The 16638-nt window shown below is 40.1% G+C and overlaps 1 protein-coding gene across 1 annotated transcript in view; it reads right to left on the bottom strand.

Annotated features, from left to right (window-relative positions):
* Positions 1-12408, bottom strand: part of GPR143 (G protein-coupled receptor 143) — a 56696-nt gene extending 44288 nt beyond the window's left edge. The window contains exons 1-2 of the mRNA XM_075850768.1: positions 12153-12408; positions 4226-4335 (exon numbers count right to left, since the gene is read on the bottom strand). Coding sequence (XP_075706883.1) covers positions 4226-4335; positions 12153-12408 — 366 coding nt within the window. The remainder of the gene's footprint in view (positions 1-4225; positions 4336-12152) is intronic.
* Between the last annotated feature and the right edge of the window lie 4230 nt (positions 12409-16638).

Below are 16638 nucleotides of genomic sequence, written 5' to 3'. Positions count from 1 at the left end.
AAAAAGTCTCTGCGTCTTATAGTCGGCAGTCAAGGGACCCGGCAGCGCCAAACCCCTGATTGCTCCTTACTTAACCCCTTCCCGACTCATGATGTGCCGGCACATCATGGAGCGGGGAGGGGAGGATGTATGGAGCGGGCTCACGCGCTGATCCCGCTCCAAACACTGCAGGCGTCAGCAGATCCCGTTCCAAACACTGCAGACACGCTGCTCTAACGGCCAGGAACAGCCAGGAACTGTTCTTGGCCGTTTAACTAGTTAAATGCCACCGGTCAATAGCGACCGCGGCATTTATAGTGGTTTTGCCATGAAGGACATTTATGACATATCAACAGGATATGTCATAAATGTCAGATAGATGCGGGTCCCACCTCTGGGACCCGCATCTATCTCTAGAACGGGGCCACCTAAATTCTCCCGTTCTATCTTATCCGACTCCGCTGTCTTCCGGCCACTTCATTTCCTGGTTACATGGTTGAGTTACGCAAACAGCGTAACTCGCTAAGCTAAGCAATTTGCGTAACTCCCATACAACTGAATAGTAGTTACGGAAACAGCATAGCATGCCACGCTGCATCTGTAACTGCCATTCACTACTATGGGAGTTACGGAAATAGCGTAGCTCAGCTAGATATGTATGTATTGTATTTTACCAATGATCGCTGGTTCAAGTCCCCTAGGGGAACTAATAAAATGTGTAAAAGAAAAGTTAGATACATTTTCAGGAGGGTAAAAAATGTTTAAAAGTAAAAAAAAACAAAACTTTTTTCCATTTCTCCCCAAGTACAATGTAAAAATAAAAAAATAATAAAAAACTTGGTATCGCTGCCTCCGTAAAAGTCTGAAACTATTACAATATAGCATTATTTGACTCACATAGTAAACGGCATAACAAAAATTAATTTAAAACCCCAGAATTGTTGTCTTTTGGTCACCATAGCGCTAAAAAGAATGAAATAAAAAGTGATAAAAAAAATCCTATGTACCAAAAAAATTGTGCTAATAAAAACTACAGCTCGTCTCTCAAAAAATAAGCCCTCACACCGCTCAAACGATGGAAAAATATAAGTTATGGCTCTCAGAATGTGGTGAAACTGAACAAATTTTTTTTTTTATCCAATAGTTTTTTCTTTGTAAAAGAAGTAAAATATTATTATTTTTTTCCTATTTTCTGTTGTCTAAAACTTGGGTGCGTCTTATAGTCAGATGCGTCTTATAGTCCAAAAAATACGGTACTCATCTTGCCTATGTATCATCAGTGTAACATTATATTTGCAAAGGTTTATTTATGAAAATTGGTTTAAACAGATTTTGTTTATGCAACACAGGTCTCATTATATCTGGGGTACAGATATATAAGATATATTGGGTATAGAGACTGTATATACAGCATATACAGTAATGTATAGTACTAATTTAACAACAGTCAAACATGGTGGTGGGAGGCTTTGCTGCCTTAAGATTATTACTGCCATTATTGAAGGAACCATAAATTCTGCACTGAACAAGAAAATCCTTAACCCCTTAATGACCAGCTACATTTTTCTGTTTTTGCCTCTCTGCCTTTCAGCAGCCATAACTTTTTTTATTATTTTTGCATTGACTGTATGACGCTTTGTTTTATGTGGGAGAAATTGTATTTTTTTCTCTCCGAGTTTGGTGGTAGAAAAAATTAATTTGTATGGCATGAATATAGGAAAAATCGATTCTCTGCATCATTTTTCTTATTTATGTTTTATCCCGTTCACATTTCACGCTAACTAACTTGTTACATTAATAATTCAGGTTATTACGCTCATGTAGATGGACCAGACATCGCGTGCTTGTTACAGGCCTGTATTTTTTGGACCACCATTTTTGAAGGCATCATATGCAACCCAACTTTCTAACCCCTTAAAGACCAGGCCAATTTGAGTTTTTCCATTTTAGTTTTTTCCTCCCCGCCTTCCAAAAGCCATAACTTTTTTATTTCTTCGTCGACATAGCTGTATGAGGTCTTGTTTTTTGAGGGACAAGTTGTAGTTTTTAATGGCTCCATTTATTGTACCGCATAATGTACTGGGAACCTGGAAAAAAATTATTTATGGGGCGAAATGGGCAAAAAGCAGCGATTACATCATTTTTTGGGGGGTTTTATTTTTACGGCGTCCATCAGGTGGTGAAAACTACATATTCACCTTATTCTACAGGTTGATATGATTATGGCAATACCAAATTTATATGTTTTGTTTTATGTTTTACCACTTTTAAAAACATAAAACGGTTTTGTGTCGCCATAACTTTTTTTATTTTTCCTTCAATTTAGATGTGTGAGGGTTTACATTTTGCGGGGCGAGCTGTAGTTTTTACCGATATAATTTTGGGGTACACTCAACATTTTTTTGGAGAGCTAAGGAGACCAAAAAACAGCAATTTGCATGTTTTATATATTTATTTTTTTACGTCATTCACCGAGCGGGTTAAATAACACTATATTGTGATAGTTCGGACTTTTACGGACGCGGCAATATCAGTTATGTTAACTTTTATTTCTTTTAACATTGCTTTAGGGAAAAAATGGGAAAACGGGGGGGTTTTTTTAAATATTTTTTTTCTTTTGGAACATTATAAAAATCTTTATCTAACTGTTTTTTACTTTTTTTATTAGTCCGCCTAGGGGACTTGAAGCAGCGATCATTAGATCGCTTGCATGATATACTGCAATACTAAAGTATTGTAGTATATCGTGATTCTACAGTCTCATTTGAAGCCCTGCCAGAGGAGTACAAAGATCGGCCGTTAACAGTGATTGCCTAATAAAGGCCCCCAGACTGCCCTAACAACCACTGTTAATGGCCGATCGTGCCGCGGGGGGGGGGGGGGGGGCGCGATGGGAATCTTAGCCATATCTCCTTGCGGGGGTTAATGGTGAGGAATTCCTTACACGCCATACTCCAGGTTACTCTGCACCAACTCAATACCGGTCTCCTTACCTGCTGTCAAACTTTTCCAGCGTTGAAGCGCAACTCCTTCTCCGACAAGTCTGAATGGAAGTCACAGAAGTGTGATCCAACTACACTGTGCTGCTCTGCATCACCGCTCCTGAGGCATCACACAATTTTGGACTGGTATGCAGGTATGCTATTGGGCTTGTAGTCAATAATGGAGCATTACAGTAGAACCAATTACAAAAAAGTTACGTTGTATGGGGGCAAGTGACAATGCAGGACTCACACAGCAGGTAGCTGGAATGACTTTTATGCTTAAAGAATTTAAACATTTTCTAGTGACAGAGGGTACTTTAGACCTTTTATCTTCTTCTAGAACCAGAGAGCCCTCTTCTGGATCTCAGTGCCTTTCTGGATTCTATGTCAATGATCTATGATGATTACCACAGAAGGGCGTCCTCCGAGTCTACCATCATTTCCTTATTTCAGGGTCCAAGGCCTGTGGAAGACTATATTATGGAATTTTAGAGGATTGCTGCAGATACACAATGGAACTAGTCTACACTCAGGCTAAGCAACTAGCTCAATTATGAACTGGCACACATGGGTGTTCCGGAATCCCTAGAAAGTCTGACCCAGCTGTCTATCTAGATATACCATCAACTTTGTGAATGACGTCAGGAACGTTTGAGCCAATCCCGGCCACATGGTTAATTCCTCCAACATCCTCTTCAAGAGCCCCTGATGTCTCTAGATCTACTGATCCTTAACCAATGCAGTGTGGCCTAACTCTACCTGGCCTGACTAATGAGGAGAATCGCATGGGACAGCAAGCCAATCTCTGTCTATATTGTGGACAACCTTGACACTTCCTGAGAACCTGTCTTACTTGGTCACCTTCTGTGGGTAAGGCTACTTCTGCTTCTGTCTGAAGTAACACTCCATGCTCCCCTTCTGCTACTCATTTCCTTGTAATTACTTTCCTTCTAGTGGCCCCAGAATCAAACACCTTAGGCTCAGTAACTGTTATATAACAAAATGTATTATCACATTTGTAAAAAAAAAAAAACATTGCCTTTGCATTTTTTGGGGGCTTTTTTTTTTCACCAGATATAGTTTTTTATTAATTTTTATTACTTTTTTTACTCTCAAAATGGGATTTTATATTACTTATTTATAGTTTTACATAATAATGTAGTAGCACATGTACATATATGTAAGTACATGAACAGACAGCACTAGGGTCATACGACATCTTATACAGGCTTATAGTCAAATACAAAGCATTAAATACTTACTGAACTTCCAACACAAAAAGCAGTAGGCCAAACATCTGTGGTGTTCTTTAATGACATATTGCTTATAAGAGACGGTGAAGATATCCATACTGTCGAGCGAAGTATTACACCTGGAACATAAACAATATGCTCAGTCAAAAACTTGAGGTGAGTTAAAAACGTTTTTGTGCTTTTTTTTCTTTAAAGGAACAGTGTCACCACAAATTTTTTTTTAATATGTTAAAGATGTTAGTGCTTTATTAAAAACGTTTGGATTAATTTGTGTGTTTGTGTGTTACTTTTTTTTATTTTTACACTTTTTCTTCCCTATGGGGGCTGCCATTTTTTTTTCCATTTCTGTATGTGTCGATTAACGACACATACAGACATGGAATACGGCAGCTCCAGTCCCATAGGGACGGCGAACGAGGCCCGTTCCATCCACTATCATGTACGCCGCTGTGTGGGAACGGCGCATGCGCCGCTCCCACACAGTTCAATTTTAAATGCGCGCCGTCCGGCACCATTTTCCTGTGGACCGGAAGTCGCGGCCGGACAGTAATATTACTACTTCCGGTCGCGGCTTCCGGACTTGTGCACATGGAGCAGCGGCAGCAGACGGAGCGGATGGACCGCAGGGAGCGGCGGCGACTGGAGCAGGTAAGGGATTTCTATGTATGTTCGTGTTTCAGTGTGTGTTTACTACTGTATGTAAACCTACTACACTGTGTGTTAGCTCAAAAAATGGCGACACACAGTGTAGGAGGTTAGACCGTTCAAACCCCTCGTTTCTCCCGGCACTAGCCAGGATAAAGGAGGGGGGGATTCTGAGAGCTCACTAGAGCGAGGGATTTTTACCCAATTTTGCAGCATAAAGCAATGTGGTTGCTTTACCACATGCAACGCTGCAATTTTGGGAATGGCTCCATCTAGTGACCAGCAATGGAAAATATTATAAATTAGAATCCAATTTATAATATTTTCTGACTCGTGAAAAAAAAAAAAAAATTAGAACAATGTTTAATCACCTACACACTAATTGTTTAACTAAAAAAAAAAAAAACATGTTTTGCTTCAGGAACCCTTTCAGGAACGCAGCCATTTTGGTTCTTGAGGACGCAGCGATTTTATTTTTTGTTTTTACATCTATGTAAGGGACATAACTTTTTTACTTTTTTTGCTTCGACTTTGCTCTATGAGGGCTTGGATTTTGCAAGACAAGTTGCATTTTTTAATGACACCATTGTGGGTTAAATATAATGTATAAAAATATTTATTTATTATTCTGCGGAATGCTATGAATACGGCGATACTAAATTTATATTGCTATTTTTTATGTTTTCCTACTTTTGCACAATAAAAACAGTTTTTTTTTTAAATCATTTGTTTTAGTGTCTTCATAACTTTTTTTTTACCATCTAGAGAGTTGTATGAGAAATTTTTTGCAAGACAAGTTTTATTTTTCAATGCTAAGATTTTAGGGAACATTTAACTTATTAATTAACTTTTCTTAACTTTTTTGGGGGGTGAATTAAAAAAAATAGCAATTTAGACATTGTTTAAATTTAAGTGATTCCTCGTGGGGCATAAATAATTTGTTACCTTTATTCGATGGGTTGATCCGATTATGGCGATAGCACATTTCATGGAAAAAAAATGTTTTGATGTCACTGCATTGTTTGACCCATAACGTTTTTAATGTAACCATATGTGGGCTAATATTTTGTGGGACAATGCAAATTTTTTTAATAGAACCATTTTGGGATACATACAAATTATTGATTATATTTTAAGAATTTTTTTAGGGGGAATAGTCGACTGCGCTATTGATTCCTGTCAAAACAACAGAACCCTGTCACAACACAACAGTGACAAACGGACACCTTTAGCAACCTTTCCATCACCATTGACACTGAGTTAAACGGAAGCGGAGGTATCAGTTTGCCTTTCCATTGAGGGGTTACCCGACGGAAACCTCTGACAGAACCCCTCAACGGAAGGGTAGTGGTGATGTGAACATGCCCTTACAAATGTTTTTTTTTTGTGTTTGTGTTTTTTTACAGGTTTGGTCATTGGACTACGTCGGATTCAAGGACTACTTCGATGACGGCTTTTTTTTTCTTATCAATAAAATGGTTAATGAGGGTTGTGTGGTGTGTTTTTAATGTCTTTGTATTTTTTTTAAACTTTATCACTACCGCCTTTTTAATGACCGCTGACAGATTGACAGCGTCCATTACTAAGGCGGGCATAGTGTTAGTCCGTGAAAAAGCTAACACTAACCGCCATTATTACCCCGGTACCCACTGCCACCAGGGATACCGGGAAGAGTCGGGTACGATCCAGTACCCAACCATCTGCAGTTATGGTCGTGCACTGGGGTAGCCGCTGGCTGATATTATTAGGCTGAGAAAGGCCAAACACAGTGGCCATTTCCACCCTAGTAATGCTAGGCTGTGGCTGCTGTGTTGTATCCTGCTTGTTATAAAAAATGTGGGGGTCCCCATGTCATTTTTAAAAATAAAGAAATAATTGGAAAGAACGATGTGGGGTTCCCCCATTTTTATAACCAGCCAAATACAACATAGCAGCAGTAGGCTATCATTACCAGGGTGGGAATGGCCACTGTTTTTGGGCTTTGCCAGCCTAATAATACCAGCCTGCGGCCGTGCCAGTGCACGACCATCATTACAGATGGTCGGGTAATGGATCATACCCGGCTCTTCCCAGAACCCCTGGTGGGTACCTGGGTAATAATGAGGGGTTAGTGTTAGCCTCTTTATGTCTAACATTAAGCCCCGCCTTAGCAATGGACATGGTCAATCAGCCAGTGGCCATTACAAAGGTGATAGTAATAAAGTTTAGAAAAATACAAAGACATAGACAAAAATATTTTATTAAAACAAAAATCCCACACAACCCTAATTAATCATTTTATTGAGAATAAAAAAAATGCCGTTATCGAAGTAGTCCTCGAATCCGAAGTAGTCCAACAACCAAACTTGTAGTAAAAAAAACACAAACACACGAAAATAATTAGCAACACATAAAAAAGCAAAACAATTCTTATACTTACCTTTCCTGGGTCCGGCGCTGGAGCCGCAATGTCAGCGAGCTGGGCCCTATATCTAATCCTATCATATGTGATACTGTCTGCTGAGCCAATGTATCTAATCCAATCATATGTGATAAAGTCTGCTAAGCCACTGTATCTAATCTTATCCAAAGCTATTGGGTCATAGTGCTATAGATATGCTGTCTCCTATATACTTATATACATACACATACACACATTTTTTTGGAGGGGTATATGTATTGGGGCTATATCCCCTGACATTTCAAGACCTTAATGACGTCCCTGGCTGCTGGTGCTGCATCGTTGGGTAACTTAGGAGACCCAGCGATGAACATGAAAGCTGCGGGCCGTCGGCCATGAGAAGTTTGGGGGGGCCCAAGAAGAACCTTTGCATCAGGGCCCATGAGCCTTTAGATACGCCCCTGGATTTATAGATCACTCATGCAATACACTGCAATACTTATGTATGGCAGAGTACTGCCCTCATATGTGCTCTACTATTAAGTTTGGCAAGGTTTAATAAAAGGGCACTGATGGCAGACCTGGAGACATTTAATAGGCTTCCGGCTGCCATGGCAACCAATCAGCACCCCGATATTTCGTTGCAAGGGGCCGATGCATGAGGGCCAACTATAACAATTCTTCTCATGAACCGGAGATGAAGAAAACTAGCATTGGACCAGTAGGAAACCATTTTGATCAGCAATCAGTTGTGGCCTCGATCATCAACCTCATCAACCCCATTAAAAGTAAAACACCTTATACCCATTTATTATTGCCTGTGTGCAGATGTACAAATGTTTTCAGACATTTTCCTTTAATCAAGTGTTATTTACTTAAACTACCGTTCAAAAGTTTGGGGTCACCCAGCCAATTTTGTGTTTTCCATGAAAACTCACACTTATATTTATCAAATGAGTTGCAAAATGATTAGAAAATATAATCAAGACATTTACAAGGTTAGAAATAATGATTTTTATTTGAAATAATAATTTTCTCCTTCAAACTTTGCTTTTGTCAAAGAATGCTCCATTTGCAGCAATTATAGCATTGCAGACCTTTGGCATTCTAGCTGTTAATTTGCTGAGGTAATCGGGAGAAATTTCACCCCATGCTTCCAGAAGGCCCTCCCACAAGTTGGATTGGCTTGATGGGCACTTCTTGCGTACCATACGGTCAAGCTGTTCCCACAACAGCTCTATGGGGTTGAGATCTGGTGACTGCGCTGGCCACTCCATTACAGATAGAATACCAGCTGCCTGCTTCTTCCCTAAATAGTTCTTGCATAATTTAGAGGTGTGCTTTGGGTCATTGTCCCGTTGTAGGATGAAATTGGCTCCAATCAAGTGCTGTCCACAGGGTATGGCATGGCATTGCAAAATGGAGTGATAGCCTTCCTTATTCAAAATCCCTTTTACCTTGTACAAATCTCCCACTTTACCAGCACCAAAGCAACCACAGACCATCACATTACCTCCACCATGCTTGACAGATGGCATCAGGCACTCTTCCAGCATCTTTTCAGTTGCTCTGCGTCTCACAAATGTTCTTCAAACACCTCAAACTTCGATTCATCTGTCCATAACACTTTTTTCCAATCTTCCTCTGTCCAATGTCTGTGTGCTTTTGCCCATATTAATCTTTTCCTTTTATTAGCCAGTCTCAGATATGGCTTTTTCTTTGCTACCCTGCCCTGAAGGCCAGCATCCCGGAGTCACCTCTTCACTGTAGACGTTGACACTGGCGTTTTGCGTGTACTATTTAATGAAGCTGCCAGTTGAGGACCTGTGACGTGTCTATTTCTCAAACTAGAGACTCTAATGTACTTGTCTTGTTGCTCAGTTGTGCAGCGGGGCCTCCCACTTCTCTTTCTACTCTGGTTAGAGCCTGTGTGTGCTGTCCTCTGAAGGGAGTAGTACACACCGTTGTAGCAAATCTTCAGTTTATTTGCAATTTCTCGCATGGAATAGCCTTCATTTCTAAGAACAAGAATAGACTGTCGAGTTTCACATGAAAGCTCTCTTTTTCTAGCCATTTTGAGAGTTTAATCGAACCCACAAATGTAATGCTCCGGATTCTCAACTAGCTCAAAGGAAGGTCAGTTTTATAGCTCCTCTAAACAGCAAAACTGTTTACAGCGGTGCTAACATAATTGCACAAGGGTTTTCAAGTGTTTTCTAATCATCCATTAGCCTTCTAACACAGTTAGCAAACACAATGTACCATTAGAACACTGGAGTGATGGTTGCTGGAAATGGGCCTCTATACACCTATGTAGATATTGCATTAAAAAACAGACGTTTGCAGGTAGAATAGTAATTTAGCACATTAACAATGTATAGAGTGTATTTCTGATTAATTTAATGTTATCTTCATTGAAAAAAACTGTGCTTTTCTTTCAAAAATAAAGAAATTTCTAAGTGACCCTAAACTTTTGAACGGTAGTGTATATATTTTATTTTTCATTGTTTTTACATTTTCACAAAAATATAAACCTATGTATTTTTGCATAGAATGGTGGATCTCTGGTAAACAGCCTTACTCCCCTCATTAAACTTTCCCACAAAGCATTAAAATGAAATTCTATCAATCTTTAATTATTACCATGAGAATAAACTTTGCAGGCCGAGTGCTACTTCTACCAAACAGTGTGCCCAATGTTAATTCATTCAAAATGGTAGTACTCACTAAATATTTGTTCTAAAAATATTGTTGTGTCTATTAGTTTAATAAAAAAAGGAAGCAATTGATAAGGCCACTGTTAGTAACTGGAAAGTGACAATTTCTCTTTAATGTATTGTTTGATGAGACGCGAGGACACTGAGCAATTCAGAGGTCTAGCAATATTCAGCAACTGAGAGAGCTTCTTTCTGAAAATAAGTAATTTTAATGAAGTGTCTATCTATAATGTGTTTGATGACTTAAAGGCAAAGCATGTAGTGACTGAACATGTACACTCTTTTACAGCACACAAGTAATGGCTTATGTAAAAGTAATATTATTTATATGTGAATGGGCTCAAATATGTTTTTTTCATAGCCTTGCATATATCCTTTTTTTTTTACCAAGGAAATTAGTTCAGTATGAATGACATAAGTCACCAGTTCACTTGGGATTAGAATCAAATTTTACATTTACTGTATATATTAAACTGTGAAACAATGGTAATTTCTGATATTTGTTAATATTATTAACTTTAGCAACCAACCGGTGTCAGTTAGCTGCTGCCAAGGCAAAAAATAAAAAAGTCATGGGATGCACATGACAATTACATAATTTTGCCTCTATACAAACCACAGATAGCAATAGCGGACTTGATACAGGCTGATAACTTGTAGCAATAGCAGACAGAGTACAGGCTGGTAACGGACAACTGGATACAGGCTGATAACTGGCAGCAATAGCGGACAGGATAAGGTACATACTGAAACCTTCACTGGATAACACTAGGTTGTTCCAATATTGCTCAGACACCTGGTGGATAATGAAGGTGCCTGAATATAGTACTGGGGGTAGCAGGGATTGGTGGGACACTCTTGAATTTCACGTTTGCTGGCCCTTTAAGAGGCGGCCAGAGAATGCGCATGCACTAGGAACAGTGCAGCCATGGGCAGGAAACACAGTTAGATGCTTGGAGGAGGAACAGGCTGCCAGACAAAGTACTAGACTTGGTGGTGGGGACTTCCGGGAGGAGCAGGACCCGCAGCCGGCGTTACAATAATAATATAACTAATTTTACCTGTACTATGAACCTGTTAATGCATCTGGAGGAACATATTAACTGTTTTTAATTCTATTTCTAAAAGGCATGTAGAATGTTCCTAATTACATCTCTGTACACTGTTCATATAAGTATAGGTCTTTATAGCAAGCTAAAAAGTTAGGAACTAGGGTTAGGATTTTGAATCGGCATACGGACAGGGGTCGTCTTAATGAGACAATTACTTTAAGGTTCAACGCAAATGGTTGTATTCGGTATCCAAAACACACAGGTAGTGAATACAGTGCTATAGAATTCCATGCTGTAGCTGTGTGTGCCTTTGATTTTGGCATGAATTGTGGTATACTTCAATGTATTTAATATTACAGAGGTATTCTCACCTAGAAGCAAATTTCCTGCATCTCCATTTTACAAACCCATAGTGCAGTCCATGCACCATCGAGTGGGTTTATAAATGCAGCATTGCTGTGTGCATGAGTGTATCCATTCAGTTCTAAAACTTTATGACTGCTACGTATGTCGTTACAGCTTTAAACGTTTTGTGAATAATTTTAGGAGTCCAATTTTGCAGCTGCCAATAAACATTGAATGAAAAAGATACACTTGCTCTGTACATCAATTCTTATCATGTCTTTGGGGAAAAAAACATGAGACCTTGTAGGCTGGCCACACACTTTGATTGCTGTCGGTCGAATGCTCGTTCGGTCGACAGCTATTACTAACGACTTACAAATTATGTAGATAATCTTAATGCTAGTCATTCTTTTTTTAGAGGATCCCTGGAGCTTTTTATGTAATCTCAGCTATTTAATCTGATGTCCCGTCAGAAAGTTTTTTACAGCAGCCAATTATATGTTCAATAACTTGTAATATATATATATATATATATATATATATATATATATTTGCTTAAATCTGTCGAGATATTATCAATGTAATGAAAACTAGTTTTTCATTGTGTTACTATACTGAATTTTAATTTAGAACCAATTGCCGAGATTTTATTATATAATGCTATGTAAGATCCTCAAGTACCTATCATAAATGTGAACTATATAGTATATATCATTGTAAATATATGAATATATAAGTCTTACATGAAACATGAAGGTCGAATAAAAATCATGCTGGTAAAAACAAGATCTTCTTACCTATGCATCCAAGAAGGTCGCAGACAATGACTAGAAGAAGGATCCTTGATGAAGATGGCTTGGGCAACGTGGATCTACCCTGTTTTCTGTATCCTTGATTTGTCTTTGGTAGCAGTTGTACAATAGTTAGAATCAAACTAACCAGCCCACTTCCAATGCAGAGAGAGCCATACACCGTTGGTTGATAATCTAACACTAGCTGAGTGGCAAGATCCCTGTTAGGACAGCAGAAGGTCTCCAACCGGGGGGAAGCCATAGCTGGACTCCTCAAGATGTACAGACAAGTCAGAAAAAGAGAAATCCTAATGAAACGTACTCCTACTGCTAGGCTTCATTCTTCAGTGCTGTTCATCACGAGTTTACCCTGATCATGTGCTTTACAATCCCTGCAGCTATGTCTCTGCTCTGCTTCATTCAAACCCTGGATTCTTTGCCAACATGGTCTGTAGTATTCATATGTGCACTGTCCTACCTAGGCTGAAATGTAATGTATTCAGAAAACAATGTTAATGCAGAATGTTAATGACTGACTTGCTATAGTCAAAAAAAATCAAATATTTTAAATTACCTCCTGGGGTAATAAAAATCAAGTTTTTCTGCTTTTCATTTTGAACTTAAACTTGTTTACACAGGAATTCTAAGCCTCTAACCCGTGAATTGTACGGCAATTCGTCCGAAAAGATAACAGAAGGTGATGTAGATTTAGACATGGTTTAAGATCTGACCAACATAACTTACATAGAACACAAGAAGCAAGATTGTTAAACCTTTCACTATATGACTATATATCCGTCATGAGCGGGCGCTAGATCCCACTATATGATAGATATATGTCACAATGACGTACCAACCACTGGCAATCAGCTATTATCCTCAGGGAAATTTGAACATTCAAATGAGACAATCCCTTTAATTATTTTGTACAGATCCTGTCGTGTTACAGCCTATAGTATAGTCCAAAGATGCAATCATAAATTCTTACAACATTACTTGTTTGCACCATGTTTGCTCAGAGCTTGCTTTGCAAATCTAAATATTAGTATGTATATTTACCTCAGACACTGTTCATTAAATGGAAAGTATGATCAAAATATTAAATACTATTTAAATCAGGTTTTAAGCATAAATTATTTTTCTATCTGACAATTGATTGGACACTAACTTTTCAAACAACTTTTGCTAATATAATAGTATACCTGATATAGATTAACTTTGTAATTAACATACTGTTAAAACGTAGTCATTTTATCCATGCAAATTCTGTGTGAAGTTACTGCCACTAGGTCTCTCCCTTCCTTTAATTTTCTGTCCACCCGCTATTGTCAAGCAAAGTCCATCTCTGGTTACAGAGGGGCTGCAGAAGTTGGGGGCAGGGCCGCACCTTCCATGAGGCGAGAGGAACTTCTCGCCTCATGCAGCGGCCTGCTGCCCATCTTTGAGGGGGGAGGCGACACGGAGACCAGCCGCCACCCCCCACCTCCTACACTAATTGTACCTGTGTTTATAGGATGCAGATACAATTACATGCATAAGCACTGAATGGTCGGGCACATTCAGTGCCTTACAATGACGCTTATTGACAGGGCAAAACGACTTGCCCCGAAAATCAGTGCCTTTCAACGACACTAGCGGCGGGATGACGCTTCTGTTGAATGAAAGGTGCTGATTGGCGTCATCACACCTTTCAACAACGCAAGTGGCTATATAACATCGCGCTGCTTGCGTCATTCAGACCCAGCAGACCTGCTCAGAAGAGAGCAGGTCTGCATTGCCACCGGACAGCGCGGGAACGGGATCATGTGAGTATGTAAAGTTGTTTTTATTCTAATGAAACTGTGAGTGCCATTATCTTCAGGGGGGGTCTATTGGTGAGGATGTGGATCACTATCTACAGGGGGAGCTATATATAGGGCACTATCTATAGGGGTGGGCTATAAGTGGGACACTATATACAGGGGGAGCTATATGTGAGACATTATCTACAGGGGTGGGCTATATGTGGAGCACTATCTATACGGGGAGCATTATTTAGGGCACTATCGACATGGGAGGGCTATATGTGGGACACTATATACAGGGGTGGGTTACCTGTGGGGTATTATCTACAGGGGGGGCTATATGTAGGGCACTGTCTACAGAGGTGGGCTATATGTGGAGCACTATCTTTAGGGGGAGCTATATTTAGGGAAGCACGATGGCTCAGTGATTAGCACTATTGCCTTGCAGCACTGGAGTCCATATGTGGGCATTATCTACAGGGGGCTGCATGTGGGGCACTATGTACAGGGGCTTCTATGTAGGGCACTATCTACAAGGGCTTCTATGTAGGGCACTATCTAGAGGCTTCTATGGGGGTCACTATCTACAGGGGGCTATGAGGGCACTATCTACAGGGGGTACAATTTGTGTGTGGGGCACAGTGTATCATAATATTATAATCAGGGAAACAGTGTATTGCGCTATTATAATTAGAGGTGCAGTGTATGGCGCTATTATATTTACGGGCGTTAAGAATTTTATCTTTGTTTATAGGTGCAGAAATGTTTTAAAAGTGAGACGCAGAAGACATCTGCGTGGCAAACTGCAGAAATTGGCTGTAGCTGGGAGTAGTCATCATAGAGGTCTGGACCGGATGGAGAAGAAAAGAGAAAAAGAACAACTAGAATCTGAGATTGTCACCGGTGAGTCACCTAATGTAAATGTTTATTCTGCCTCTAATCAGTAATATAGTCACTGTATGATTTGCAGCGAGATGATGGGTGGTTTGATTATGATATGTTTTTTTTTTGTGAAACAGCATCTCCGAACATATCCTTGTCATTGTTCGGGCCATGCTGGCAGCTTTAGTTTTACGCCGTACAAACCTATATGGCAGGGGTTGCACTAAATTGAGCCGTATTTGTGCTTGTGCTGTATATATTTCCTGAGCTTGGTTCTAGGGCAGTGTTTATATACTGAGCTTGGTTTTTGGTGCTGTATATATGTACTGGTCTTGGTTTTGGTGCTGTATATATGTTCCGAGCTTGGTTCCGGAGAGAAAATTAGAGACAGAGCCTGAGGAGGGGAACAATGCTAAAAAAAAATCATAATACAAGTCATATAATGGCCAGAAATAGTGTTGTTCCTTATGTACACATATATGACAGCTTATTCTGAAAAGTCACCTGAAAAGTTAGGCACGCTTTAACATTTAAAAAAAGATCTTGATTTTAGTTTTCACACTGGCCCCTAGAGTAGTCACAATATGCTGGCATTCCTCTTTTCTGAAGCTCCCCCATAAGCGGTGTTGTGTAGGCTGGGACAGTTTCAGCAGAGGACAGTGGATTTAATCACTAAACACACATGTAATGCTCTCTTTGCCCTGCCATTCTTGGTCTTTGGGGGAATGGGGAACTGCATCACTCACTGGAGACTCTTATAGATTGACATTTCTCTGTCAATTAACTCCCATTAATTTCAGCTGCCATAAAGCATACACACCCTGCTGTACTGGCTATACAGACAATGCAGGAAGGAAGTGCGTATGTTCAATATGGCAGCTCCCAGGGAGGTTTTTAATGCAAAAATAAATAGCTACAACATTTAAAAGGCAGAACAAAACCCTTTTTTTCTAAAGACTTATACTCTGTTTATACTTGCAACATGATTTTAATTTATACTGGACCCTTGTGGTATATGAAGAATCCATTATTATCCGTAATGATCCATTATGACAAATATAGTTTTTTCTCCATTGACTTACAATGTATCAGTGTAACATCCACTGGGAAAGTGAACCCACTGGACTAGTCCGCCGTAATAGAGTAGCAGCTGGCTAGACAAGAATAGGACAGTCACTGGTTGATGGTACCTTGATGGCAGGCTGGTGGGTAGCTGGAAGCTGGCTTGTGCTGGATTATCGGAAGCTGGCTTGTGCTGGTCACGGACAACGGACTCGTCACGGCCACTGGACACGGATACTGGAATCGTCACAGACATGAATCGTCACGGACACTGGACACGAATACTGGAGTCGTCACGGACACAGATACTGGAGTCGTCACGGACACTCGACACGTCACGGACACTGGACAAAGATAATGGGGGGCCTCACGGACACTGAATACGAACACTGGAGGCATCACGAACACTGAACACGGACACTGGAGTCATCACAGACACTGGACACGGAAACTGGCGTCATCACGGACACTGGACACGTCACGGACACTGGACTCGGATACTGGACTCAGGACACAGGACTTGAACACGGATACTGGATAGTCATGAACACAGTTAAAGGGCACTGGATATATGTCACGATGCGGGGTGTGGACCCACTGGGCCGTACCGCGTAGCGGGATGGCAGCTGGCCAAACAGGTAAAGTACAGAGTCAATAGTTCAGAGAGGATACCTGAGGCAATGTAGACAGTAGCAAGGCAGACACGTCTGGGACCAGGCGGCGGGTAGACGTCAGGTGTGGTGCAGCAGAAAAGGCATAGAACA

The sequence above is a fragment of the Rhinoderma darwinii genome, chromosome 2 (assembly GCF_050947455.1).
Source record: "Rhinoderma darwinii isolate aRhiDar2 chromosome 2, aRhiDar2.hap1, whole genome shotgun sequence".
In the NCBI taxonomy this organism is placed as follows: domain Eukaryota; kingdom Metazoa; phylum Chordata; class Amphibia; order Anura; family Rhinodermatidae; genus Rhinoderma; species Rhinoderma darwinii.
The sequence above is the reverse complement of the archived record's forward strand: the minus strand, read 5'-3'. Positions and strand labels throughout refer to the sequence as shown.